The sequence below is a fragment of the Pelobates fuscus genome, chromosome 6, assembly GCF_036172605.1.
Source record: "Pelobates fuscus isolate aPelFus1 chromosome 6, aPelFus1.pri, whole genome shotgun sequence".
Classification (NCBI taxonomy): domain Eukaryota; kingdom Metazoa; phylum Chordata; class Amphibia; order Anura; family Pelobatidae; genus Pelobates; species Pelobates fuscus.
Genome location: NC_086322.1, coordinates 130,938,751 through 130,965,291, shown reverse-complemented (window position 1 = coordinate 130,965,291; position 26,541 = coordinate 130,938,751). Strand labels below are relative to the sequence as shown.

At 43.5% G+C, this 26,541-nt stretch overlaps 1 protein-coding gene across 4 annotated transcripts in view; it reads right to left on the bottom strand.

The window, feature by feature from the left end:
- The window catches only part of PDE5A (phosphodiesterase 5A), a 161,132-nt gene that overhangs the window by 36,427 nt on the left and 98,164 nt on the right, over positions 1–26,541 (bottom strand). For all 4 annotated transcript variants that reach the window (XM_063458258.1, XM_063458260.1, XM_063458261.1 and 1 more), the window contains exons 12-14: positions 21,849–21,995; positions 20,140–20,265; positions 17,688–17,782 (exon numbers count right to left, since the gene is read on the bottom strand). In XM_063458258.1, coding sequence (XP_063314328.1) covers positions 17,688–17,782; positions 20,140–20,265; positions 21,849–21,995 — 368 coding nt within the window. The remainder of the gene's footprint in view (positions 1–17,687; positions 17,783–20,139; positions 20,266–21,848; positions 21,996–26,541) is intronic.

The following is a 26,541-nucleotide window of genomic DNA, read 5'->3' as shown; positions in this document are numbered from 1 at the left end:
GATCATCGAACAATCAAGCGTTTCATTCAAAATAGTCAACAGGGTCGCAAGAAGCATGTGGAGAAACCAAGGCGCAAAATAACTGCCCATGAACTGAGAAAAGTCAAGCGTGCAGCTGCCAAGATGCCACTTGCCACCAGTTTGGCCATATTTCAGAGCTGCAACATCACTGGAGTGCCCGAAAGCACAAGGTGTGCAATACTCAGAGACATGGCCAAGGTAAGAAAGGCTGAAAGACGACCACCACTGAACAAGACACACAAGCTGAAACGTCAAGACTGGGCCAAGAAATATCTCAAGACTGATTTTTCTAAGGTTTTATGGACTGATGAAATGAGAGTGAGTCTTGATGGGCCAGATGGATGGATTGGTAAAGGGCAGAGAGCTCCAGTCCGACTCAGACGCCAGCAAGGTGGAGGTGGAGTACTGGTTTGGGCTGGTATCATCAAAGATGAGCTTGTGGGGCCTTTTTGGGTTGAGGATGGAGTCAAGCTCAGCTCCCAGTTTCTGGAAGACACCTTCTTCAAGCAGTGGTACAGGAAGAAGTCTGCATCCTTCAAGAAAAACATGATTTTCATGCAGGACAATGCTCCATCACACGCGTCCAAGTACTCCACAGCGTGGTTGGCAAGAAAGGGTATAAAAGAAGAAAATCTAATGACATGGCCTCCTTGTTCACCTGATCTGAACCCCATTGAGAACCTGTGGTCCATCATCAAATGTGAGATTTACAAGGAGGGAAAACAGTACACCTCTCTGAACAGTGTCTGGGAGGCTGTGGTTGCTGCTGCACGCAATGTTGATGGTGAACAGATCAAAACACTGACAGAATCCATGGATGGCAGGCTTTTGAGTGTCCTTGCAAAGAAAGGTGGCTATATTGCTCACTGATTTGTTTTTGTTATGTTTTTGAATGTCAGAAATGTATATTTGTGAATGTTGAGATGTTATATTGGTTTCACTGGTAAAAAATAAATAATTGAAATGGGTATATATTTGTTTTTTGTTAAGTTGCCTAATAATTATGCACAGTAATAGTCACCTGCACACACAGATATCGCCCTAAAATAGCTATAACTAAAAACAAACTAAAAACTACTTCCAAAAATATTCAGCTTTGATATTAATGAGTTTTTTGGGTTCATTGAGAACATGGTTTTGTTCAATAATAAAATGAATCGTCAAAAATACAACTTGCCTAATAATTCTGCACTCCCTGTATATGTATGTATATCAATAATTATAAACAATAAAATATTTTTGAAAACATTATATAATTTTAAAAGTTTATCCAAAAATATTAACTCATCTGAAAAGCTTATCCAGCAATAATAAATGGGGGCATAAGCTAGTGAAATGTAACCTCTGGCTCTACAGCATATCCCATTTCAAATCCCAACTTCAAATCCCATTTTTCCACCAAGCACCAACAAGGAAAAAGTGAGGTTTCTTCCACAAACTCAACAGAGACCTGAGCAGATGAAATGAGACAATGGCATCACTTATAGGCGTCTTGAAAAGTGGGGAGCGAAAGCCTATACTTCAGGTATTGGAATGGTTAAAACTGTACATATGATTTTCAATTCAATAAATATGGATTGGTATTGGTAAATAATGTAATGTGTGCCTATTTTTTTCCCTTTAGAAAACGTTTGTAAGACTGCAAATTATGGGTAGGGATTACAGAGAGAGACACGTGTTTAACAAAAATAACATAAATAAATACATTTGAAGTGGAGAACCACAGAGTATTTTGCTGGGAAGAGACATAATGAAGCCAACCAGAAGCTGTCATAAAGTCTGTAAACATTCATGATAATAAAAATCTCTAAATTCCTGGTTTATTAGGGAGTAATGCCTCTTAACCCTTCAAGCTGCCTTATTAAGAACCTCTGTCAAAAATGTCTTCGTCCACACTCCATTGCCAGTTTCACTCAGAAATGCGAGGTAGGAATGCAGATATCATGGGACATCATGTGCGCTCAACACATTTGTTAAAATAAATGATTTCCTGGATTATTCCCTAAAGGACTGTAAGCACATAAATAGGGCTTAACGAAGAACATTTAGTAAAGCCCAACATAAGGGAATAACATGAAATCATTCAAATTTAATACATTTTGATCCGAGAAGGCACGGAATATATACAGATGGCACATTCAGTTTCCTCAACTCTACCGTAAATCTGCAGATATTGTGTGTCTTTCACAAGTACACTACTTTATATATCCACACATTATTAATCAGACAAGTTATTATGAAGTGCATAAACACTGTCTAGACACTATATAAAATGTAAAAATACTGTATGTAACAGTTATTCTAAGGGTTATACCACTAAAATCCACATACGCAAGCAATAAATCACGGTAATTAATATGCCACATTTTTTAAACTACACTTCAGTAACAAAGACGGAAAAAAAAACTTGTTTGCTTTAACTGAGGTGACAGTTACAGTCGAATATATAAATGGTATACATCAAAATGGAAATGGTCTAAAAATAACATTAAAATAGGGAAATATGCTACTCTAAAATTCAGAAACGACAGCACCTTTTCATAAATATCGAAGTTACATAACAGATGTACACTGCGGGAAAAAAAATCTAAATTAGCAAATTGTAAATAACACAATGTCATGCTGATAATTTTCTGGAAAATTGATCTATGGGATTAATCCGTGGGATCTATTTATTTATTCAGCACTAACACTAACCTCAAAATTTTCACTAAAATAACTGTAATATACAAAATGCAGCTTGATGCTAACTCTCCTGCTGGAACCGAGTTCTCATTGAGTACTCATCTCTAGTTAAAAGGACACTATAGTCACCAGAACCATTACAGCTTAATGTAGTGGTTCTGGTGTCTACAGCCTGTCCCTGCAGGCAGAGCAATGAAAACACTGCCTTTTCAAAGAAAAGGCAGTGTTTACAATGTTGCCTAGTAACACTTCTAGTGGTAGTCACTCAGATAGCTGCCAGAAGTGCTTCCTATTTCAGTGTCTCCATGGTCTGCAGAATCAGGAATTTGGTTTATTGGGCCCCTCTCAATATAATCAGGGTGGAGGGGGAGGCTAGGGGCTTAGGGATGCCTAGCTACTAAGAAGATTGGACAATTTTGATGGTGGGGACAATGGCATGTCTACCCCCCCTTCTATAGTTTGTTAATAGACCCCACCTGCTGCCAGTGGGTGGGAACTAAGGATGGACACTATGTCCCTACCTGGGTTTATTAATATTATTATAGACCCATCCATGCCAATGGGGGAGGCTGGGAGGACAACAGGGCCCCCTGGGTTATTAATAAAACTAGAGCACTCGTGTGCAGCTCATGGAAGGTGGATTATGTCCTCAATAAATGGATTTAAATCTGCAAATACAACATGTTAAAAATGTTAATAATTCAATATATATCCTGGTAAATATCAATTTCTGATAAGCATGTAACAGAGGGATTATAAATGATCTAAACCATGGGTCGTCAACCTGGTCCCTACCGCCCACTAGTGGGCATTTCGGGATTCCAGGTGGGCGGTAGGGATTTTCAATTTTTTTTATAGATTGGGTGAGCGGGCGGGCGCGAGCCGGCGGTACCCCTGCGACCGGGTACCGCCATCACCACTTGCGGCCCCGGCCCGGGCGGAAATCCGCCGGGGCCGCATATAGAGGGGTCCATCGGGTGGCCCATGCTGTCAGGGCCACCCGATGGATGTGGATTGTGAGGGGGCCCGGTCAGCGCTGGGCGCTTTAACAGTGCGACCGGCCCCCTGTGATGACATCATCTCTGCTGGGAGGAAGTGATTCCCCGGTCACTCCTCCCAGCATACTGAGAGCCCGCGCGGGAGGAAGGAGGAGGTGGGAGTCAGAGTGGGAACTCTGACTCCCATCCACCTGAGCCACCACTGGACCCCAGAGAAAGTCACCCTCCTGCACCTTAAAGGTAGGAAACAGGAGGGTGACTTAAATATAATGTGTGTTTGTTTGTGTATGTGTCTTTGTATGTATGTCTTGTGTGTGTCTGTATGTGTGTCTTATGTATGTGTCTTGTGTGTGTCTGTATATATGTGTCTTGTTTTTGTATGTATGTCTTGTGTGTGTATGTGTCTTAGTATGTATGTCTTGTGTGTGTATGTGTCTTTGTATGTATGTCTTGTGTGTGTATGTGTCTTTGTATGTATGTCTTGTGTGTGTATGTATGTCTTGTGTGTGTCTGTCTGTATGTGTGTCTTTGTATGTGTCGTGTGTGTGTGTCTGTCTGTATGTGTGTCTTTGTATGTGTCGTGTGTGTGTGTATGTCTGTATATATATGTGTATGTATGTGTGTCTTGTCTTTGTATGTATATGTTTCTTGTGTCTGTCTGTGTGTATGTGTCTTTGTATGTATGTCTTGTAGGTGTCTGTATGTATGTCTTTGTATGTGTTGTGTGTGTCTGTCTGTATATATGTGTGTATGTATGTGTGTCTTGTCTTTGTATGTATATGTTTCTTGTGTCTGTCTGTATGTGTGTATGTGTCTTTGTATGTATGTGTGTGTGTGTCTGCATGTGTGCCTGTCTGTCTGTATGTGTGTCTTGTGTGTCTGTATGTATGTATGTATGTGTGCCAGCAGGGCCGCCATCAGAAATTTTGGGGCCCCTAACACAGCTCAAGGTCTGGGCCCCCCTTCAAGCCCGCCTCCAAATCCTACCCACAGGAATACACACACACACACACTAACAGATACAAATACTGAAACAGACACACACATGCATAAACACTGGCATACACACACTGGCATACACAGGCATACACATACAGTGGCATACACATATACACTGACATACACACACAGGCATACATACGTAGGCATAAATACACTGGCATACATACATACACTGACATACACAAACATACACTGGCATACATACACACACACACTGGCATACACACATACACCTCATTTTCAGCCACCCTCCTCTCTTCCTTACCATTTCGTCGCAGGAGGGTGGCTGGGGATGATGTGAGTCGGCTGCCTCTCCTCGCGGCCTTTCTCTCCTCCTTCCCACGCGGAGTAAACTGGGAGGAAGTGACCGGACGTCACTTCCTCCCAGCAACACTTGCTTCCGGCTGCATTTTTTTTTTAAAGGGGCCCGGTCGCGCTATTACAGCGCTGACCGGGCCCCTGAAGATAATAGGGCCCATTGGGTGGCCCTAAATGCTTGGGCCACCTGATGGGCCCCATAAGCGTGTGGGCCCCGGTGCAGGTGCACCGGCGGCAGTTCCGCTGATACACGTGGGGCCATGGCGGCCCTGTGTGCCAGTCTGTTATAGTGGGATACCTAGCTCAGCCTTCCTACTGGGCATTGCTATAAGGAAGGTTTAAAAAAGGGGGGAAAAAAAGGTGGGGAGGGGAATTGAGGAGGGAGAAGAGGGGAGATGACGCACAGATGAGAAATCCGATTATGCGCAAACAGAGAAGTCGTCTGAATATCACCGAAAGAGGAGACCGTTGTTTGTTCCTTACGAAAATCGAACCAGATATCAAATATTTAGTCTTGCAGCATCAACCTCAAGGATCTCATTAATCACTAGTAAAGGTAATTTCAATTTACTTTATTGTTTTCTCATTAAACTTTATAAAGTTAAAAACATTATAAACATGCATTAATTGTAAATAAAAAGATAAATGAACGTACATTTATTTATTTTTTTAAAACACCCTCCTTTCGAAAAAAATATTCTGCACTTGCGCGAAAACTGTTGGGCGGTAAGGAAAATTTTTCAACCAAAAAGATGCATTAGTGGGCGGTAGTTAGAAAAAGGTTGACTACCACTGATCTAAACAGTTAAATGGCTTATTGGGAGTGGATAATTTGTCAATAAAACATAATCAAATCTAGGCCATATTTAGGATACTACATATAGAAACAGTCCTGCAACGGGCTGTAGTGTGTGTGTATAGGTGACGTAGTGTGTGTAGGGGTTGTAGAGAGGGTGTGTTTAGAGAATGTTGTATGTGTTTGCTGACAAGGAATGTAGTGTGTGTGTAGGTGGTGCAGTGTGTGTGTGTGTAGGAGATCGTGTGTGTGTGTGTATAGAGGATTAAGAGTGCATATAGGGTAAGGGATCTAGCGTGTATCTGGAGCATAATGTGTGTAGTGGTGCAGTGTGAGGGGTGCTGTAGTGTGTGTGTGTGTGTGTGTGTGTGTGTGTATATATATATTTGGACATATTGTATGTGTGAGGGTCGGAATGTGTGTGTGTGTAAGAGGGGTGCTGTGTGTGAGGGTGTTTTTATCTGCCGTCACATTCTAGGTTTCTAATTTTCTTTGTCTGTTAACTCACTGAGGGTTATTTTATATGTTATACATACATATATATATGTGTGTGTGTGTGTGTGTGTGTGTGAGCGAGGGTGCTGTCTGTCTGAAGGTGCTGTGTGTGAGTGAGGGTGCTGTGTGTGTCTGGGTGTGCTGTGTGTGTTTGGGTGCTGTGTCTGTTTGGGTGCTGTGTGTGTCTGGGGGTGCTGTGTGTGTCTGGGGGTGCTGTGTGTGTGAGGGGGCTGTTAGTGTGATTTTTTATTTATTAATAATAAAAAATAAATAAAAAAAAAGTTATATCCCCCCTCCCTTCTTACCTTTAGCCTGGGAGGGGGGTGGGGAGCCGTGCTGCCATGAGGAGGGCCGTTCTGCCTGATCCCTGGTGGTCCAGTGGTGAGAGTGAACTCTAGCCTGCAGGCTAGAGTTCACTCTCGTGAGATCTGAGCGTTGCCACGGTAACCGCGGCAATGCTCAGAATCCCGCGAGAGGACCCGGCGGAGCTGCTGGCTAGAGTTCCGCCGGTGTTCTCTCCTCCCTCCCTCCCTCCCCAGCCGGCGGCCGCCTTTAACAGTGCCTGTGGGCCGGTGAGGGAGATCTTTGATCTCCCCACCGGCCCATGGAGGCACACAGCGTGGCTGGCGCTCGGATAGCTCCTGCCGGCCTCGGCCCCGCAGCCATCGCGGCCCACCAGCATTTGCCTGGTGTGCCCGATGGCCAGTCCGGGCCTGCTCCTGGTGACTCAACTGTCCACCCGACTCATGATCTTGTTATTGAAATGGAGCAAAGTGGTGAGGGCCAAGCACACCCAGACCAATGGAGGTGGAGACACCCCACGGGGGTTGGAGCAGTGTAGATCATGTTCGGTCTCTCACCTGGCCTGTGACACGAGGACCACATTCTTCCCAATCAGAGAGGCAGGCGAAGCAGCCATCGGTTCAACTCCACATCTCGGCAGAGTGACACCTCTTTTCGGACTGTCCTATTCGAAAACTATCCCACTACAGCAGATTCAAGATCTGCCCCAGAGGGGCATAGGCTAACAGGGGACTGAAATTCTTGCTGGCATACTTACCACCTCCCTGATACTTCCACACTGCATGATGTTCTTTCAGGTTCTATTTAAAGGGATCCTAGGTTTAATAGGTCCCCCTCTCCTTCACAGACCCCCTCCTACAGGGCTGAATTGGGTTAAAACCCCTTCAGCCATTTACCTGAATCCAGCACCGATGTCCCTCGGCGCTGGGTCGTACTCCGCCCAGGCTCCTCCACCACCGACATCAGCTGGAAGAGGAGACCTAATGCGCATGTGCATCAATGGCTACGCACGCATTTGTCAGGATCGGGACAGGGATCCAACACGCAGAGTACGAACAGGAGAGATGTACGTATACTGGACCTTAGAATGGCCGGACTAACGTAAGGAGAAAGCAAAGAATGGTCAGAGACAAGCCGGGGTCGAGGGAACGAGAGAACAGGTAAGCGAGAGACAAGCCGAGGTCAAAGGACACGAGAGGTAAACAGGAACGATAGTACAAGCCGAGTCAAAACCAAATAGAACAATAGACATAAGAGCACTGAGGAACCAGACAAGCTAGAACCACGACAGGGCAATGAACCATTACACACATCCCTCTTTTATACCCTGGTTCTTTAATTGATGACTCCGCCCTTGCCGAGGCCTGATTCGTTGTTCCGAGCTAGATTGACAGGTCGGGATGTGATTGCCGTCATGACGTCGGCTCCTGAGCGTCGTGTCATAAAAGGAAGCGGGGCTATCGCGGCCGGCGTGGGAATGACTATGAGAGCTGTGAGGATTGGATGAATCAGCCCCCCTGAGAGAACGGCCGTCGGGAAGTCTAACCTCCTCCGAGGTAGAGACTTCAGGTACCCTGACAGTACCCCCCCCCCCCTCAGAAACGCCCACCGGGCGGAAGGAACCGGGGCGAGACGGAAAGCGAGCATGAAAAGCCCTGAGAAGGCGAGGAGCATGCACATCCTCCTGGACCACCCAAGACCTCTCCTCAGGACCATATCCTTTCCAGTCAACAAGATATTGCACCTTCCCCCGAGAAATACGAGAATCGAGGATGGAATTGATCTCATACTCCTCCTGACCCTCAACCTGGACAGAACGAGGGGAAGGCACAGTGGAGGAAAATCTGTTACACACCAAAGGCTTCAATAAAGAAACATGAAAGGAGTTCGGGATGCGTAAAGCAGGCGGAAGAGCCAGACGATATGCAACAGGATTTATACGAGACAGAACCCTGTAAGGGCCTATGTAACGAGGAGCAAATTTCATGGAAGGAACTTTCAAGCGGATGTTTCTGGTACTCAACCATACCCTATCACCCGGAGAGAATACAGGAGCCACCCTTCTGCGTTTGTCAGCGTGTCGTTTGGACACCATGGAATTATGAATAAGGATTTGTCGAGTCTGATCCCACAACTATCTCAGATTGGCAACATGAGTATCAACCGACGGTATCCCCTGGGAGGGGGAGGCCGACGGAAGAACGGAAGGATGAAAGCCATAATTCATGAAAAAGGGGCTAGAACGAGTAGAATCGCAAACACTGTTGTTGTGCGCAAACTCCGCCCAAGGAATCAGACCGACCCAATCGTCCTGGTGTTCAGAAACAAAACAACGCAAGAACTGTTCAACCTTTTGGTTGGTGCGTTCGGCAGCCCCATTGGACTGGGGATGATAGGCAGAGGAAAAATTTAATTTGATACCAAGCTGAGAACAGAAGGATCTCCAAAACCGGGAAACAAATTGGGAACCTCTATCAGAAACGATTTCAGAAGGAATCCCATGTAAACGAAAAATCTCCCTCGCGAAAATTTCAGCCAATTCGGGAGAAGAGGGCAATTTGAGCAGAGGTACAAAATGAGCCATTTTGGTAAACCTGTCAATTACTGTGAGGATAACCGTATGTTTTTTCAGAAACCGGTAAATCAACGATGAAGTCCATAGCCAGACAAGACCAAGGTTTCACAGGAATTTCTAGGGGGTGCAAAAGCCCACATGGAAGCGTATGAGGTTGTTTAGTCCTCATACATACATCACATGCCCCGACGAATTCCTTAAGATCCTTACGTAATGAAGGCCACCAGAAATCTTTAGAAATCAGAGAACATGACTTGCGTATGCCAGGATGTCCGGCAAATTTACTGTTATGAAAACACTGCATAAGTTCCAGTTGGAGTTTAGGAGGAACGAAGTAACGGTCCCCCGGAATAGGTCCGGGTGCCAGATGTTGTAACTTCTTGATCTCATCCAGCAACGGAGAGTGAATCTTGATGCTAGTGCTGGCAATAATATTACGCTTGGGAACTATAGAAGAAAAAGCCATATCAGGCATAGTAGAAGGTTCATGTTGGCGGGACAATGCATCGGCCTTAGAATTCTTAGAACCAGGTCTATAAGTGAGAACATAGTTGAAATGAGTAAGGAACAAAGACCAACGAGCCTGCCTGGCAGATAATCGCTTGGCTTCCCCTATATATGACAAATTCTTGTGATCCGTCAAAATAGTAACCGGGTGTAAAGTCCCTTCCAACAAATGTCTCCACTCCTTTAAAGCCAAAATTACCGCTAACAGTTCCCTGTCACCAATATCATACCTGCTCTCAGGCCCAGACAATTTCCTGGAAAAAAAACCACAAGGATGCAGAGGTTTATTCAAACTTAACCTTTGGGACAGAATAGCGCCTACACCTGTCTCTGAGGCGTCTACCTCGAGTAAGAAAGGCAAAGATGTGTCTGGATGAACTAATATCGGTGCTGAGGCAAACTGTTCCTTGAGAGTACTGAAAGCAACAAGCGCTTCTGGAGACCATGTCTTAGTATCAGCACCCTGTTTAGTCATGTTGGTAATAGGAGCGATAATAGACGAGTACCCCTTAATGAAGCGCCTATAGTAATTCGAGAATCCGATAAACCTCTGAATGGCCTTGAGTCCCTTGGGCAATGGCCAATCCAAGATAGATTGGAGTTTAACAGGGTCCATCTTAAACCCCTCTCCAGAAATAACGTAACCAAGAAAGTTTACCTGAGATTGGTCAAAGCTACACTTCTCCAATTTGCAGTACAACCCATGCTGTAGGAGTTTATGCAATACCCTTCTGACTTGTTTGTGATGAATCTCAGGCTCTTTAGAATGTATTAGTATATCATCCAAATAAACTATAACACATTCATGTTGAAATTCCCTAAGAACCTCATTAATCAAGTCCTGGAATACAGCAGGGGCATTGCAAAGCCCGAAGGGCATTACCGTGTACTCATAGTGGCCATACCGGGTATTGAAAGACGTTTTCCATTCATCACCCTGCTGAATTCTCACCAAGTTATAAGCTCCCCTCAGATCTAACTTGGTAAAAATCTTAGAACCTTTCAGGCGATCAAATAGCTCAGTAATTAGGGGAATCGGATAAGCATTTCTGATTGTTATCTTGTTCAAGCCCCGATAATCAATGCAAGGCCGTAGTGTGCCGTCTTTTTTATCTACAAAAAAGAAACCAGCTCCGGCTGGAGAAGAGGATCTCCTAATAAAACCTTTGTCTAGATTCTCCTGAATGTACTCCTCTAAGACTAAGTTCTCCTTAGTGGATAGAGGATATACATTGCCCCTCGGGGGCATAGTACCAGGTAGGAGATTAATCTTACAATCAAAGGACCTGTGTGGGGGTAAAGTACCAGCCTTCCTCTTATCAAAGACTGCCTTTAAATCCTGGTACTGGGAAGGTATCTGTAAATCTGTGGGCTTGTTAGAGTTACTAGGTGTGTCCACTAGGCACAACGGTGAGACTTTCTGTACACAACCTTTCTGGCAACCCTGACCCCAAGAGATTATTTCACCTTGTTCCCAATCAATAGTAGGGTTATGCTTTTTAAGCCAGGGATACCCCAAAACTATAGGAACTGAAGGGGATGAGATAAGCCTGAGAGAAATCTCCTCCTCGTGTAAAATACCAATGGTTAACTTAACTGGTATAGTTTCACGAGAAATAACAGGATCTGATAACGGTCTACCATCTATGGCCTCAACGGCCAAGGGAGTCTCCTTTAGCTGAGATGGGATAGAGTGGTTCTTGACAAAGGTTTGATCAATAAAGCTTTCAGCTGCTCCGGAATCTATTAATGCCATAGCTTTAAGTACTCCCTTTTCCCAAGTTAAAGAAACCTGTAGTAGTAACCTATGATCCCTGTAATCATATGTAGAGGACAAAATAGAAACACCCAAGGCCTGTCCTCTGGAGAAACTTAGGTGCGAGCGTTTCCCGGACGGTTAGGGCAATTAAGGCGTAGGTGACCTCCTACTCCACAATACATACACCGACCCTCCCTTCTCCTATATTGTCTTTCATTCTCTGAAAGGCGAGTGTTACCAATCTGCATAGGTTCTGGGAGAGCTAGAATAGTGGATTCAGAATTCTGAAATGCGGGAGTTAGTCTTAAGGAAGGTCTATAACCATTATCACGAGTGTTCTGCCTCTGTCTCATGCGTTCATCTATACGAGAAATAAATGAAATTAATTCCTCTAAATTTTCAGGAAGATCCCTTGTGGCAACCTCGTCTAAGATCGCATCTGATAATCCGTTCAGAAATACGTCCATATAGGCTTGTTCATTCCACTTGACCTCTGCCGCCAAGGATCTGAACTCTAGCGCATAATCCACAAGGGTTAGACTATGCTGTCTAAGACGTAATAGTAATCTAGCTGCACTGGCCTTTCTCCCTGGGGGATCAAAAGTCCTCCTAAAAGTAGTAATAAACGCATTATAGTTATAGACTACTGGATTATCATTTTCCCACAGAGGGCTAGCCCATCTAAGAGCTTTGTCAATGAGTAGCGAGATTATGAATCCAACCTTCGCCCTGTCAGTAGGGCAGGCGCGGGGTTGTAATTCAAAATGAATTCCTATCTGGTTTAGGAAACCTCGACAGGTATCCGGAGCACCGCCATACCGTAAAGGGAAAGTAACACGGGAAGAAGTTCCCACAGTGGCTACCTCTAGGCCTGTGTTAGCAAGAGAGATAGATGGAGTACGCATCTCTTCTGCTTGATTACTCGGATGGGAAAGTAATGCTTGCAGCGCTAGGGCCATTTGGTCCATTCTATGGTCCATGGCTTCAAACCTCGAGTCAGGCGAACCAAGCTGAGCGTTTGTACCTGCAGGATCCATGGCCCTGTCGTAATGTCAGGATCGGGACAGGGATCCAACACGCAGAGTACGAACAGGAGAGATGTACGTATACCGGACCTTAGAAAGGCCGGACTAACGTAAGGAGAAAGCAAAGAATGGTCAGAGACAAGCCGGGGTCGAGGGAACGAGAGAACAGGTAAGCGAGAGACAAGCCGAGGTCAAAGGACACGAGAGGTAAACAGGAACGATAGTACAAGCCGAGTCAAAACCAAATAGAACAATAGACATAAGAGCACTGAGGAACCAGACAAGCTAGAACCACGACAGGGCAATGAGCCATTACACACATCCCTCTTTTATACCCTGGTTCTTTAATTGATGACTCCGCTCTTGCCGAGGCCTGATTCGTTGTTCCGAGCTAGATTGACAGGTCGGGATGTGATTGCCGTCATGACGTCGGCTCCTGAGCGTCGTGTCATAAAAGGAAGCGGGGCTATCGCGGCCGGCGTGGGAATGACTATGAGAGCTGTGAGGATTGGATGAATCAGCCCCCCTGAGAGAACGGCCGTCGGGAAGTCTAACCTCCTCCGAGGTAGAGACTTCAGGTACCCTGACAGCATTAAATCTTCCCTTAGGAAAGCATTATTTAAATCCAAAGGTCCGTTTGGATTCCGGAAGCGCCCCCCAGTGGCTGTCTGGTAAACACCCACTGAGGGCAGAATTAGAGCTGCAATGTAAACATTGCAGTCCTGTAGAACTGCAATATTTTACTTGGCAGCACTAAGTGCCATAGGGACACAGCACCCAGACCACTTCAATTAGCTGAAGTGGTCTGGGTGCCTACAGTGTCCCTTTAACCAATTCCTCATGTTTTTATGTTACTCTTACTCGAATACCCTGATATATAGCTATTTACCTGATGTAATGCTTATCAAATACCCATGATGGGGGCCTCAGGAGTGTACTAATACTATTGATTTATTAACAATCAATCTGTAAACCAATAGTTTCATATAGCTTACTTATATATACCTACACTGACAAGTGTAATTTATCTTCATAAAACAGAAAATTGTGCAGCTTCCCGCAGACTAAATGTTATGCTATGCGTTTTCCTGTACTTGCATGATATTCTGTTATATGTCTGTGCACAACAAAAATTAAAGAATTAAAAAATAATAATAATAATATTTAAAAATATTAATTTGAAATAGTAAATCAAGGCCATATAATTTGGATACCTTTTTTTTAAGGCACAAGTCATTAATAACCACAACTAATTCTACATATATGTCAGAATAAAAATATATTTCCATATCTAGAAGCCACCAGAGGTCACTATAGTATTATGATCCAGTCAGTCAACAATAGGGCAGAAGCAGAACGTTATAAGGGATAACAGCTCATTAATACCTCAAACAAATGAATACCTCAAAAATATTTTAACTTCAAGCTTTACATATTTAAACTTTATTTTATTGGCATGAAAGTAAATTTACCAGAACTTGTCACAATTTGTTTTGCCATCGCAGAAAAGTTATGCAGAAAAGACACTCACTAACTGGCATTTCAGCTTTGTTGAGAGAAAAAACTAAACTGCTTCATAGGAAACGGTGCCATGGTGTCACAGACATCCCAAGGATGTAAAAAATATCACTTTCTGAAAATAATTCTACCCCTCATAGGGCAATATGTGAGGTCCTACTAGCTGTACGATACCTGTCAGGCTGCCTAACCTAGCATATGTTATTTGGCTGTGTACAAAACATTAAAAACTAAATTGGCCTTTACCATTGGACCCCAGTATTAACTTTGGGGTAGGGCCTAGGGAATGGCTGCCATTCCTTTACAATATGTGTGGAAGGGTGAAGTGAGTAATACATTTGTGAGAGGGCATAGTGAATAGTCCCTACCCTTTCCATAGATGCTGGTGGGGTGGGGAGGGGAATATAATTATAATAATATAGTACCTTTGCCCAAGGAGGAAAGGGGGCTCAATCCCTATGTTTCTAATAAGAACAAATAACTCCATCCCTAAAAATGGAGCAATGGAGGCTCACTGCTCTTGTGCTATGTTGTAGTTAACCGAGTCTGTTACGAGCCCCAAGTCCCTAGTGGGCAAATAGGCAAACAGTGCTGACTTTTTATTTGCCTGCAAAAAGAAGATGAGGAAAAATCTCCAAATTTGCATTGACTTGTGCCTGATTAAAAAATTAGCAGTGTTGATATATATCCGAATGCCAGGGCACATTGGTTGTATTTCTTCAAACAAACCCCTGAACATTTTGCAAACATGTGAATTGCAATTTTTAAGGAAAATTCAAGAATTTTGCAAATCTAGGGTATATTCTAAACAAAACAGATCACAACCATATTAGGAGAACTGTAACATTTAAAATAAATAATTTTCTATCCATTTCATGAAAATCATTTATTTCTTGTGCACTTTACATTGTGTTCCACATTTATTTTATAGCACAGTAGAGTATTAGAATTTCATTCCATATTAAGATTAAGAAAACATTTTCCTTAATTCAGATGAGCCTCAAAAACGCAGGAAATCACAGTAAAACCATTGAAGTGTAAAAAAGGGAGAATATGAATATTATAAAAATCATGGTGTGCATTAGTATTATTGAATGTTATCCTCATTATAAGACACAACTACTTTACAAAGCAATATACATCAGTCCTATTTACTGAGATATGGCTACATACAATAAAACATCATAAATTGAAAAGTGGTACTTCCAGTTTAACATAAACATGTGCTTCACACATTATTTTTAGAAAGGCATGCACCTGTCCAAAACATTGAAACATTAATTAGGTAATAGATGCAAGTGGAACTTGGTTATATGATGAATGCCATTTGTAAAATGGTGACACAGAAAATGTTCCGTATACTAGTAATGTACATCAAATAAGAATTATATCCCATCTTAGTTCTTACCATGGATTGATTGAATATAACTCTAATAATCTATCCTTGTTCTAAGCAGTGGTCATTATGTTAATATAATGTCCTGTCCAGGTATGTGTCTACCGCAAGGCAAACAAGGCATTTGCCTTGGGCGGCAATTTCCAGGGGGTGGCAAAAAACTCCGCCCCCAAATGTCCAGGCAAATACCTTGTTTGCCTGGTTTTATGGGAGCTCAAGAGCTGGCTGGGTGGCCACCTTTGGGCTCCCACGGGCGGGCGGTGAGGAAGCACTTTCCCGTGAGCTCTCTCTGCTCAGCTCCCTCGTGCGACCCGCAGTAATGCCGAGCAGAGAGAGCTCAGGGGAAAGTGCTCCCTCGCCGCCCGCCCGCCTGCACGTCTGACAGTCTCCCTGCCCAGCAGCCCCACTGGATCCCAGGTGAAATATCCACCCAGCTATCCCAAAAGTAGGGAGGCTGGGTGGATTTCATTTTTTTTTTTTTTAATAATAATAATTGTGAGTGGGGGAAATGTGTGTGTGTGTCAGTGAATGTGAGTGTGTGTCAGTGAATGTAAGTGAGTGTGTGTCTGTCAGTGAATGTAAGTGTGTGTGTGTCAGTGAATGTGAGTGTGTGTCAGTGAATTTGAGTGTGTGTGTGTCTGTCAGTGTGTATGTGTCAGTGAATTTGAGTGTGTGTGTCTGTCAGTGAATGAGTGTGTCGGTCAGTCAGTGTGTATGTGTTGGTCAGTGAGTGCGTGCGTCTGTCAGTAAGTGCGTGCTTCTGTCAGTGAATCGGTCAGTCAGTGTGAATGTGTCCGAGTAGGTGTATGTCTGTCAATCAATGTGTCAAATCAGTGAGTGTGTGTATGTCATTGCTTGTCAGTGTATATTAGAGTGTGTGTCTGTCAATGAGTGTATGCATCTGTCAGTAAGTGTGCGTCTGTCAGTGAGTAAGCGTCTGTCAGTCAAAGTGCGGCATTGACAGGAAGGGGGGGGAGGGTGCCCGAGCACCGTCCTGCGTAGGGCAGCACAAATCCTAAATACACCATTGGACCCCAGTATTAACTGTCTCCGTGATACTTGAGTTATTTATTAGCAACATGGATTGGAGACAGGATTCCTATTGTTGATGTGCCCAGTACGTTAAAGTAAATTTTAAAGTGTAACAGAACTTCTGGGCTTCAAAGAAGAAAAAAGAAACTTGCAATTTAGCTATGGTCATTTTATTTATACATGACTGCTTTTTTTTTTATAAAGATGTAGATTTATTTCACAGCTGAAGAAATGATGATACAAATAGTAACACTAACAGCAATTGTAAAAACATTCCTAAATACAACTGCGTACTAAAACATCTGTTCTCTGCATTAAACAACTTCTGGAACTAGTTAGTATAATCTGTTCCAAACCACAATGGCTCTTGCACAACCAAATCAAGTCTTTAAAGGCTTGTAATTATTTTGCACTGGTTGTCATAGTTTTTATTCACTAATTGCACTCAAATGCTTTTCTTTTGGTAATGATTTGAGGTCAAATGTTTAATTTCTTTTGAAGAAGACATGAGCCTTTGAAGAACCACTGCACAACCAATTTTACAAAAAAAAATAAAAAATTCAAGCTTGGATTAAAGGACTGTACGTGACATGGTTCTGTGATATTGGCTTGTAGCTCTCCCATAGTCTTCATATAATATATTGACAAAAACAAAGTATAAGTATGTGAAACCGCAAATTATAAGAAAACCTTTAGCTTACTTGCGCCATTACTGAAGGAACCCAGAAAAGCATAGCTTTTTTTTACTTATCGCTTGACCTACGGAAGGACCAAAGCTTATTCAACCAAATATTGTTCATCTGCTAAATTATTTGTACTGATAATAGCCCATATATCACATAACAATGCTTACCATCATTTGTTTGTTTGAAGGAACACTCCAAACACCATAACCACTACTGCTCACGGTAGTGGTTATGGTGCCAGGAGTGCCCTGTGCCTCATCCCAACTGTAAGTAGTCAAACTGATTGAGAATGGTTAGACATCTTACCTGGGATTTGCTGCTGAAATGCTGAAACAGAATATTTCAACAGCAAGTCATCTGTTTTGTTTTTGCATGTAATCTACAGTCTGATAATGATCTGCTAAAATGTTTGCATTCTATATTTTGGCTCAGGAGATTTGTATTGCTGTTGGGGCTTGCATTTTGATCACTTGCTTGCGGTCACTGCCTGTGATGTGATTTCCCAGGACAGTGTTTGTAAAATGCCTCATGATATGTGATCTCCATAATATTATATTGCTACTGTCCTTACCGCTGTATAAATGAATTGTTAACCCCTCGGTGGTCCAAGTCATGACTCAAAGTGGCTATCATCAAAGCAAGTGTTTCCAGATCAGTCAGTTTGTGCTGTTAACGAAAAAAGAAAAACAGACTAAAAAAAAAAAATACTGTTTTGTTGATTATTGTTGATTTCCGAACATTGTTCACAGTTTCTCCATTACCTTTGTTTTATTATGAAATTTATTTTATTTATAACATTTCTCATATTTTTCAAACTGTAAAATACTAATTTTATTTTACAATAAAACCTACTTTATTCGTGTATTTTGGGAAATTGACATTTGTAATATAAGCACAACTATTGCCTCAGTATTGCTCTTAGTATTGTCTGTGTCTTACTGTCCGATAAACCAATTAGAAACAGGACTACAGGTAATTTGTATCTAATAATGGTCCTCATCTGGAGCCTAATGAGAACTGTGGATATACAGAGAGAATCTATTACTTTACCATCACAGACTCCTTTCAGGAAAGAGGAGACAATTCTCTTAATTTACATCTATCTTGTACCTTAACTGACAGTTTACTTCAGTAAATAAGAATTAATTCTCTCACTCCCACCCCCCCCCTCTCTCTCTCTCTCTCTCTCTCTCTCTATATATATATATATATATATATATATATATATATATATATATATATTTAAATATGATCTAATTTGCAGTTTTGCTGCAACTTGGTGCTGACTTGTGGGCGGAAGGTTGTCTCTGTACATAGCATGTGTATATTTCTGTTCTCAAATTTGTCCCTGCTTTATTTAACATATTTGGATACACATTTCAAATGATTAAATTTTTTCGCTAAACTTTTTTAAATGATTTGTTCAAATAATTTTTATTGAAGAATTTTACCATTTAAAAAATAAATACATTTTATTTAGTATTTTTGCTGTGCAAAAAAGATTACATACACGCGCATAATGCCACAACTGCACGTATATGCATTTCAACAAAGACAGTGGTGTGACATGAGTGATACTGCACATTTTTCAATATAGAAACAAGCTTAGGTCTGTTTGCGCCAGTGAACTGCAATACAGAATTGGTAGGTATGTCAAAGTGTGTATACTGGTGGCACAGTAAGGTACAATGTAAAATTGTGAGATAGGTACATGCTCTTCTAGAAGATGAATATAGGTAATGGAGTATAAGCTGGATCAACTGATTATGTGACTATAAGATATAGAAAGGAACGTCTATAAAGCTTGGCAGTCAACTGATATGTGTGCCACTGGGTACTAAGCCAGAGTGATTGATGCAGGCAGGGAGTAACGTAACTCTGTCGTGTCAGGCAGCAAGGGTGTCCTTCAGGAGCTTTCAACCCACACCGCTCTGGGGCTCTGGCAGTTTTGGAGGTGAGTCCTTCCCTAAGGCAGACAGGGTGCCATGATCTTCTACCTTGGGACCCAACCAGGGGCATATATATTCCTGACAGGTAGCTCGTCGTGGGGGTAGGTGCAGAGTTTATGCTGCTCCTCATGCTCGGGCTGTTATGAGAGTCGCTGCCCTGTGTCCATGGGTCCCCCTGCTGCGTGCGGTAGGATCTGGTGTCCTCGGGTTCACCCGGGTTCGGAGTCACCCGTGGATGTATGGACGATGGATGGTAGGAAATACCTTTTGGGCTCTCGGCCTGAAGGAAGAGTCCACCGTCTCAGCAGCAACCTGGGCCCAACTTGGTTTAGCAGATGTGGGAGCTCTGGTAGGTTGGCGAGGTCTTGGCTGGGTCTTCAGTTTGGTAGGCCGTCTGCGTGCTGTATGCTGGCTCCATTTCTGTGCACCCTGGTTATCCTGCGTTATGTGTTGTTGCTTGTTGTAGGTCAGTTTGCACCAAAACGCTGCAAATATTGCATCCTGGTTTCTAAGTCGGCCTGTGCTGCCCGGTGTGGTGCAAGGCTTTTGGGATATTCCCCGTGCCGCGGGTGCTGTGGGGCCTTCTGTAGTGGGGCTCTGCTGCAAGGCTGTCTTCTGAGGGTGGTAGGTGGCTTTCCCCAGTGGGGACCGGGATATCCCCCAACAGTCCAATATATATATTTCACTGAGCAGATTTCTACAATCAGGGAAGAGATCTCTCATCTTTCTCCATCCACTACCAAGTTTTCCCCTAATCACACTCCCTCATGCTCATTTGCACCCGCTACAGCAGAACAGGTTTCTGCTCTGCTCCGTTCCTCCCATCCCACCACCTGTTCCCTCGATCCTATTTAAATCAAGGTTTATATTCCTCAAATTGTCTTATTAAATTTCCATAACCAAAAGTAAGGACTTTACCATTTGGATCTTGCCCGTGAAGCTGAAATAGGTTTTATTAACATATCAATTTAATAAAACAGCATCGAAAAAGTCCAATTTTTCTGTATGGATGCTACAGCAGGAATTGACATGAAGTTAAATAAATAGTTTCTAAACACATATTAACATATTAACCTGGATCTTGCCGGTTTTCAGAGATGCAAACATACACTGGGCTGTGTTGAAGGCATGTCTCCAGTTGTGATATGCAACATGCTTCCTGTAGTTCTTTTTTACGCTCAGAATCCATCTACAAAGGGTCTTTAAAGAAATAGGAGGACATAAATTTAATATATAAACAGCCACCATTGTTCTGCTGATATAACATGGAACAGTATATAAGCCAGTGATTTACACTGTTTAGGTCAGGACACAAAATTAAGTCACCATTCCATTTTAATGGGTCTAGAATGGATTAGATCAGTGGTTCCCAAACTTTTTAGTGTAGTTTAGGGTGCGTTTGTATGTAATATTTGCTTTTGATTGCAGGGGTGTGTTTGAATGTAATGTTCACATTAAATTCGGATTTACATTTGTGTGAAGTGTAATAAAAGCACCGGGAAAGATTTTGCGGCGCCCCTGTGTGCAAGTCACAGTGCCCCAGGATGCCGCGGCACACAGTTTGGGAACCACTGGATTAGATAATATAATTGCCAAAATCATAATCAAGGATAATAAGCTAGGTCACATGTTACAATTGGTAGAATATGCTGACAAAACCATAATTAATACCTGGAGGTGGAGTTAGTTATCGAGCTTCGATACCTGACTCCACCACCAGACCTGATGACATCGAGAGGTGGAACCTCATCCTAATTACGCTCTGCCTTTTAAGCGTCTCATCGCTCAGACGCTTTCCTTACTGACCTTGTCTGGTAAAAATACTTCCACTATTTCCACCAAAGAAGTTGGATGTTCCTATATGTGTAATGAGCCTCTGGGTTATCCCAGATGGCTCTGTTTAAATAAAGTGTATCGAACAAAGGTCCAGAGACGATTGGGTTTGGTATAAATATGCACGTGTAACAATTGTTATTTTATACTTGACAAGGGCTCCCTTTAGAGCCGAAATGTTGTCTTCATTCCTAATTTGGAGCACACTGGTGAGAGTAGTCCCTTTAAGTGTGTGCACTACCCAAGTCCAATTGTGAACATAAAGGTTAAGAATCAGTGATATTGCAGGCAAAGCCACACCACACTAGGATTGCTTACCCATTTTATTTTGCTGACAGCAACGTCAACCCAAGATACCGAAAGACAGGTCTAGATCTCGGGGCTAACAGATCAATGGCAGAACGGTACACAGTCAGGTAAAGAGCGATGTGAAGGTAACACCAAGATTTCCCATAGACCACCCACAACCTAAGGCCTAATTCACTAATAAGTACGGTTATAAATTCTAAAAAACTATCAACGGTGAACTAGTGATAAGGAAAAGTCGACAGAAAGGCATGGTGGAATACAGTACGGGATGCTGGCGTGCAACCCTCCTGTATAATTTTAACGTAATAGGTATTCCACTGTGTGACATATTGTACTGATGCATGTTATCATGACATGTATGATGACTGTCTTTCATCCTGATTCCTCATTCACAAATAAAGAATTAAAAAAAAAAAAAGAATCAGTGATATAAGCAACATGAAATCAAACAGACACATAGATAACAAGAAAGGCATAAGAGCACATTTCTTATGGCATGTTACTGCAACACGAGATGACTGTGCAGATAGTTTATTTTATGCTGATACAGTAGTAATTAAGAAAGCTTGTCTAGCATTAAAATATCTCTGCATTTATTAGGATATGTGTCTTTGGTTAAGTTCTTTTCAAGGAGCCCATACCTCATATTTCATTTGGAAGGTCTGAACAAGGTTAAGGTCAGTGAACATTCGACTTGTGGCTAATGTGGTTTCCATGTCAGAAAGCTCAAAGTCACTGAAGTAGAAGTCTGTTAATCTAAGTGATTGTGCAGAAGGCACAACCGCTCCCTATGAAAGACAAGAAAAATAAATAAGCATAGTTACATAATAAACATCACAAATCCATTAGTTTTATATCCATTTAAAAAGCAAATCTAGAACATCAGGGACAACATATTTTTTTTACTGTTTTATATATATATAAGGTGGGCCAAAATTCAGAGTAGGATTTGATAGGTAACTAACTTATTTGTTGATAGTTCAATATTTTGTTGCAAGTACATATTATAATTGAGTCTTGGGAAATTCACCATGGGTAATTTCACAAAGGAACAATGAGTACAAATAGTGTGAGATATCGGGATATGATTACCAGATTTTACTAATTACATGACGTAAAGTCATGATTTTATAAAGGACACGGAGGCGAGTATTAGGCTTTTCTCTTTCTTTTATTCCTCAGCATCAAAGAAAGGATATTGGTATTTTAATATAGCAATAACAAAACAAAAATACCCTTTAGGGTTAACCATATAACATTCCAGATATCTCAACCAATGGGATCATTCCTTGTACTATGTCCCCTCATGTGACCTAAGCCACTCCCTCTTTCTAGCTGATGCCGAAGCTGAACACATCAACAGGACAAAACTTCATGAACTTGGATATTCTCCGGTAGAGGGTTCCGGTGAGTCTTCCGGTGTAATTAGGGGCAGGGGATGATCCCGGTCGGTCCATCACAGGGTTAAGCTGTAGGAGACAGAGAAAATATGTGGTAAAATATATTCCAAGATCGTTTTTCGTGCATATAAGCCGTACCAGATGTTCAAACGTTAATATCTGAAGACTTTTCTTTCAATCTAGGAAAAATTCTGATTAAAATTTAACATTAGTGGTATATCACATTGCATTTGAACATGTAAATCACTCTTACCTGTTTATAGTAAGTTGGGTGGGAAGATGCATGTATGTTTGCTTACCTGTCGTCGGGTGGGCTAATACTCGCCTCCGTGTCCTTTATAAAATCATGACTTTACGTCATGTAATTAGTAAAATCTGGTAATTTTATTAAAGGACACGTAGGCTCGTATTAGGCTAGTTTAAAGCTGTGAGATGATTATAGAGGAGATATGTTCAGTTGGTCGAAAATAGTAATCTTTAAATGTCGATTCTCGGGACCAATCAGCTGCGAAGTAGGTCCTCCAGTTTACAACCCGCTGAGAATGCTTTAGAGGCCATAGCGCCTCTTGTAGAATGTGCTCCATATACTGATATATCGATGCCAGCAGTCGACATTATCCATTTCACCCAGCGTGCCAGAGTTACCGTGGATACCGGGTGGTGTGGTCTCCTCAATGCCAAGAATAGGTCGTGTATTGTAGGGTTCCGAACTGACTGGGTCCTTTTTTCGTATTCTTGCAGGCATGCCACCGGGCAGAGGTTAGCGTTGTGAGGAAATGATGGGTAGAAGACTGACGTGGTTTTTGACTTCGTACGTCTGGTGATATTAAACAGGACACCCTGTGGGGTGAAGGACCGTGCATCAAAGTCCAGGGCTCGAACGTCAGACACCCTTTTGCATGAAATTAAGCACAGGAGCATAGCCAATTTAGCGGACACTTGCATGAGTGTGAGCTCCGAGTTTGGAGGCCAGTCATCCAATAAGCGAAGGACTTTATTAACATCCCATAGGGTTGTATATCGGGGTTGTGGTGGTCGTGCAAATTTTATACCTCGTAGGAGGCGACAAACCAACATGTGTTTTCCAGCTGGGAAGCCTTCCCATCCGCTGTGGCCGGCTGAGATCGCCGATCTGTACACATTTATGGTGCGGTAGGCCAAACCTTGATCGTACAGGGTAGTAAGGAAAGTCAAAACGTTATTTACAGGAGCACGTATGGGATCCACGTGTTGTTCCACGCACCAACTACGCCATGTGTTCCAGGCATGAGTATAAGATCGTCTTGTTCCTGGAGCCCAAGCTCCTGCCAGTAATTCCAAAGTTGTTTGTGGAACGTCCGGCAGGGTCCAGGTTCCCCAGAGAGGAGCCACGCTAGAAGCCTGAGGTGGCCTTGTATCAAAAGTGGGTGAGAGTTCCCATCCGGGTCTGATAATATGTCCGTGGTTCCCGGAATCAGTCTGGGAAGGTCGATAGACATTTCCATGAGTGAAGGGAACCAAGGCTGTGCTGTCCAAAACGGTGTTATTAGAACTAGCGATGTACGAGAGCGTTGTAGGTGTAGGAGAGTCCGTGCTATGAGTGCAAAGGGAGGAAAGGCATAGAGCCGGTCGTTTGGCCAATCCTGTAGGAAGGCGTCCACTGCCAAGGCGTCTGGGTCCGGTCTCCAGCTGAAGAATGAAGGGAGCTGAGCATTCAGCCTGGAGGCAAAGAGGTCGATGTGCATCGGGCCCCAGAGTTGTTGGAGGTGTCGGAATATCAAGGGATTCAATTGCCACGCACTGTTGTCTCGTAAATGCCTGGAGTGCCAGTCCGCTACCGTGTTGGAGAGCCCCGGAAGGTATTCCGCTTGTACTGATATGTTGCGGCTTAGACAGAAATGCCAAAATTCCTTCGCCAGGTTCGTGAGTGTTGTCGATCTCGTGCCACCCAAGTGGTTGATGTACCGAACGGCCGAGATGTTGTCCATGCGCAACAGTATGGAACAATTGGTCGTGTATCCGAGGAGGCTCCGGAGAGCGAATGACCCTGCTAGGAGTTCCAGACCATTGATGTGGAGTTCCTTTTCCTTTGAGGACCATTTTCCACCTGTAGAAGTGGGACCACAACGAGCACCCCATCCGAGTCGGATTCTATGATGAGAACCGGGGTGGTTCCGAATATCGCTTTGCCGTTCCACGCTTCCATATGTTGAGGCCACCATGCTAATTCCTCTTTTGCTGCGCAGTCTAGAGGCACAGAATCTGAATAAGATTGACCCAAGCGAAGATGGGTCATTTTTAGTCGTTGCAGGGATCTGTAATGGAGGGGTCCTGGGAAAATCGCTTGTATTGAAGCGGACAGCAGACCAATTATCCTGGCCAGTTGTCGTAAAGTCAAGACTGGTCGTGATAAGGTCCGCCGAATTTCCTTCTTTATGAGTTTTACTTTCGTGGTAGGTAGGCTGAGCGTTCCGTGAATCGCGTCTATGTCGAAACCTAGGAATTCTATTGATTGTGAAGGTTGTATGACTGACTTGTCCCAGTTGATTATGAAACCCAGGTTTTGCAGAAGGGTCGACGTCCAACGTAGATGTTGGTGCAATAGCGAGATGTCGTGGGCCATGATCAGCATGTCGTCGAGGTATATGATCATACGTACACCTCTGCTGCGGAGAAGAGCTACTACTGGTTTCAGCAATTTGGTGAAGCACCACGGGGCTGAGGACAGGCCAAAGGGAAGGCATCTGAACCGCCACATAGTGTTTTCCCAGTGGAATTGGAGTAAATGGTGACATTCTTCTGCGATCGGTATCGTCAGATATGCATCTTGGAGATCCAGTTTCACCATCCAGTCTCCTAGTCTTAGGAGGTCTCGGAGGCAGTGTATCCCTTCCATCTTGAAATGATGGTATGTGACAAAGGCATTGAGAGGCCGCAGGTTTATTACTGGCCTCATGCCTCCACCCTTCTTGGGTACTAAGAAGATATTGCTTAGGAACCCGGGGGTGGTAGTGGGCACTTTGTAGATCGCACCTTTCTCCTTCAATGTGCGAACTTCTTCTGATACTAGGGTTCTGTCTTGTTGTGAAAATATAATCCGATGTGGCGCGGAGTGTTGGATTGGGTGTTGTGTGAGTTCTATGCGGTAACCTAGAACGGTCTCTAGTACCCAGGCATCTGAGGTTATTTTGTGCCAGACATCGTGAAAATGCAACAGTCTGCCCCCCACCAGTGATAAGGAATGGGTACATACTGGGAAGTGACTCACCATAAGGCCGGCGGCCATAGGAGGATCCCCTGGGTCCACGTGGGTGCCATGACCTGCCCCTGGTTGGGAAGAATGGCGACTGTGTCCTGGGTTCGGGAGGATGGAACCGTGTCGTGGCGGAGCCTCTGTATCCCCGGTATGATGGCCGGGAATGGCGGCCGGACAGACGGCCCCGCTGTCTGCCGGCCCCACCAAAAACCTTTTGCGAGAACACTCGCTTCATATTATGCTGTGCCTTGTCCAGTGCCGTGAAGGTGCTTACATAAGTACCCAGGGTCTTAACAAAGTCGTCTCCGAATAGGAGACCTTTTGCCTGTGTGCCAGGCTCTGATATTGCCAAATGGATCAATTTTGGCTCAATTTTCATTAAAATGGCTTTACGCCGTTCTGTAGCCAATGCCGTATTGGCGTTTCCAACTAGGCAAATGCCTCTCTGGATCCACCCCCTGATGGCCAGTAAATCAATTGGGGTCCCTTCAGTAAGGGCCGTTTCGACCATGTCGAAAATTTTTGCCATAGGCCCGAGAATGTCAAGGACCTTGTCCTGGCAGTGTTTGAGGGAATAGTCCAATCCCTTCTTGGCCTTCCATCCCGACTTGCCCAAGAACTGGGCGATTTGCCCTCTTCCAACTCCGCACCCTTTTTGCCCGGCGGGGGGCTCTCTTACGTGGGGGCACCACGTCCTCA